The sequence below is a fragment of the Penaeus monodon genome, chromosome 21, assembly GCF_015228065.2.
Source record: "Penaeus monodon isolate SGIC_2016 chromosome 21, NSTDA_Pmon_1, whole genome shotgun sequence".
Taxonomy (NCBI): domain Eukaryota; kingdom Metazoa; phylum Arthropoda; class Malacostraca; order Decapoda; family Penaeidae; genus Penaeus; species Penaeus monodon.
In genome coordinates, this window is record NC_051406.1 from 8,034,697 (window position 1) to 8,038,320 (window position 3,624).

At 33.7% G+C, this 3,624-nt stretch overlaps 1 protein-coding gene across 1 annotated transcript in view; it reads right to left on the reverse strand.

Annotated features, from left to right (window-relative positions):
* Positions 1–3,458, reverse strand: part of LOC119586161 (integrator complex subunit 11-like) — a 7,305-nt gene extending 3,847 nt beyond the window's left edge. The window contains exons 1-6 of the mRNA XM_037934857.1: positions 3,366–3,458; positions 2,276–2,360; positions 1,412–1,607; positions 1,176–1,292; positions 897–995; positions 533–654 (exon numbers count right to left, since the gene is read on the reverse strand). Of these exons, the coding sequence (XP_037790785.1) occupies positions 533–654; positions 897–995; positions 1,176–1,292; positions 1,412–1,607; positions 2,276–2,360; positions 3,366–3,393 (647 nt within the window). The 5' untranslated portion in view covers positions 3,394–3,458. The remainder of the gene's footprint in view (positions 1–532; positions 655–896; positions 996–1,175; positions 1,293–1,411; positions 1,608–2,275; positions 2,361–3,365) is intronic.
* Between the last annotated feature and the right edge of the window lie 166 nt (positions 3,459–3,624).

A 3,624-nucleotide genomic window follows, 5' to 3' on the forward strand; every position in this document is an offset into this window, starting at 1 on the left:
AATCCCATCTGAAAGTCAATTTGAGTCTTTGGTAGATACAAACTTTTAGCTAAAAAATGACAACCATAGCTATCAAACTGAGGAAACTTTAAAGTTTGCACCCTTGCTCTCTATACAATTAATCTGCAGTCATTCTGCAGACACTTTTCTATGTCTTTTTATGCCATCATAAAAGTCTCTTGTCAACTTTACCTTAACCTGTTAACCTGAGTGGAGGCACTGGCTTGATAAGGCCTCTATTTGACAGGGCAAACAGCTCTAACCTTTGTGACATAACACACTGCATGTAGGTGACAAAAAACTCAAATTATACATTTTATACATGACTGCATGTTCACAGATTAAGAGAAGTGCAATGAGGCCCATATAATGATCTCAGGAATGGACAAAATGTTTCTCACAATGTCAAGAAAGCGTATTCAGATTTGAATTAAAGTTTCCTCAATTTAAATAGTATCAGTTACAATTTATGGTTGGACAGCTCTATACATCCATTAACACTTCTGTCCAGCTTTTATAGTCACAGTCTCACCTGCAACGTTTAGAGTCACGGATTGTTGTGGCATATGTTGACTCTGATATAAGGAGGTCTGGCCTGCATTTGTCTATCCATGCTGCTCCCAGGTGCCGATCAGGAGTCATATTGTAGTCCCCCTAAATTCATAGAAGGAAAATTTCAACTTAGAAAGTATGATATATTACAAAGAACTTCTAATACACTAAATAAACTATATGTACCTATATGAAAAGCAAACAGAACCTTCAAATATATCCTTTTCTAAAAATACTAAAATAATCCAGAACCATAAACAAAGTGCACATAATGTAGTGAAAGAACATAGTGTAATCATAAGAGACCATTAGCTCCATTATGAAAACTTATAATGAAAACTTACTGTGTATACAAGACTCTGAGAACCCACTCTGATGTGGAACATAGCTGCACCCAGTACATGTCCAGCATAATAGGCCTTGATTTCTAAGTCACTGTCCACCTGTTTCATTGGTTTAATTCATGTATAAAGCAGTTAACTTACAGATAAATGATTATAACACAATCTTGGCATACTGGTTTGATGTTAATAGCAGTACCTTCATAATAATTCAGTGCATATAACATTTTAATGTATCTCTTTCTACATACATACTATTATATTTCAAGAACATCAACTTACCTGCAATGTTTCATGAAGTGTGACAGTAACAACCTTCTTCATGCAGTCTTTGATCATCACAGATGTGAAAAAGTTTGTCTCTCCTTTCCTCTCCACAGCAACTTTCCTCATGTCCTCCTAACACACCACAGAAAAGTTGCACTCATTATGCCTCTCAAAACTCAACTGAGATCAGTAATGTGGCCACCAACAATCCAAAATTAAGTCTAGAAAGGATTTACATATACAAAACCTACCAAGAGCACAGGGCAAAGAGCTTTGGTGGGCTGTGTCATATAGATGGGCCCATTGTACCCCACCATCTCTGTCATGTAGGGTAGAGCTCCACAGTGATCAAGATGGAAGTGGCTGATAATAATACAGTCCAAGTAATCAGTCAGTGGGCCATCAGTGATATAGGAAAAATCTGGGAAGCGCCGATCATCATTGTATCTGAAAATTTACCAAAATGAAGTTTTTCCAAATTGAAAACAGTTAGATGACAATGTTCAGATGATTATGAAATACTGGAACTGGCTAAATATCACCTCTCTTTGCAAAGTTCCCCGCTGAAGTAACCAACATGGGGGCTAACTTTGAAATATCAGTGAGTGGGGTGTCAATGCCATCAATTCAAAGTTAAGCTATCCTTTGCAGAGTAGTTCTCACTCTTCCTTCTGAACTTGCTCAGCTCACTCAGTACTCTCCCACCAGCATAGTCAAGCTTATATTTATCCTTTTAGTTCTTTCCATTTTATATTTAGTTACATGATTTTGTTTGCACTGTTTTACAGACTCATGTGCATGTCACTTTCCTTTCTTCATCAGGGAGTGCTAAAAGTCATTGACAAACTGGATGTCTATTACACACTATTAAAGGTGAAATAAATCTTATGCAGAGTTCTAGTAGTCAAATGCAGATTTCTTCATTACAAATCCAAGATTAATCAACCATTTCTATAAACCACTAGCTAAAAAATATGAAAAAATAGTTTTAGCCAACTACATCCACCTCCATAAATGACAGAGGTAAAGAGTAGAAAGACAAAGACACAACTTACAGCTATATAGACCTAGCTCTTTTTAATCTACAAGAATAAACATGTTAAAACTCCCCTTACCCCATGTGCATTCCACAGTCCAACATGATGTTTTTACCACCGATTGTGACTAAGATACAGCTCCGACCCACATCCTGCCCCGCACCTGTGAAAATCAATAACGTTCAACACAAGGAATAACAACTTAGAAAATAAAAATACATTTATCTACATTAATAAGATATAAGTAAAGTACAGAAATTAATAATCAATTTAATCATCACAGAAAATGATACTTCTATATGAAAAACAACATTATATCAATAAAACTTGAGTAAGACATAGAAACAAAGTATTATTAAATTAAAAGATTGTTGCCTTTTATATCCACCAAAAGAAATGAGAATACAGTCTCTTATTTTTAATTTAACATAATAAGATTAATTCAAATATCACTACATTCAAAATCGATACATATGTACTCAAAATTGTGAAAATCACGAATATTTTTACCTAGTGAAATGCAAAATTCATCTATTCTAAAGCTAATTTATTTATTTCATTTATTTCACAAAAATATAAATAAAAACTAATAAATAACAAGAAGAAACTACAACAAATTAAAAAGTTAGAAAACAACACTTTTTACAACTCATTTATAGACTGCCAGTTTTTCAAATGTGCTTCTGTAACAGTGTGCACTTTAGTTACTGTGGGTATATTGAGACTTTTGGCACATTATCAAAGATCGCTGCACAGTACTATTGAATTTGGATTGAACAGGTTATATAATTGCAAGAAAAGTCTTGTTTTGAAAGTCACTGCCAGCCTTTTGGTAATATTTTCTATATTATCATGTATGTTCCTGATATCCATTCTAAAATATATATTTAACTTTCATAATGTATATTTCGAAGCGACGGTACATATCATAATCACTCATACACCAATTCCATTAACGAATTTTTCTTTAATTTACAGACCCTTAACAAGAAAGTTTAATCACGATCTCAAATCTATAAAACTAATTAATCAGTCAAATAATTCCACCACATTAAAAATTCTCTGAATGCTCATAGTTTACTTCGAATTCAAGCTGAAGACAACTCATTTTAACAGACGTACACATGATATAATCTATACTGTTTTCTCTAGCTTTCATAAAACATACCAAGAGGTGTTACTTTGATCTCCGGCATTTTAATAGATACTTTATTCCAGCTCACAACACTCCATTCACCCGGTTTGTTATGATCCGGGGTACAGCGACTACGGGAGTATAATATTTTATAGGGGATGCGTGCTTATGAAATATACATTTTTTCCTCACGATATTTTTACTCTTTATCTTTATAACTACGATAATATAAGTAATAATGATGAGACTAATAATGTCGTTGCTTCTTACACTTCTTAAAGAAGAGTAAAGA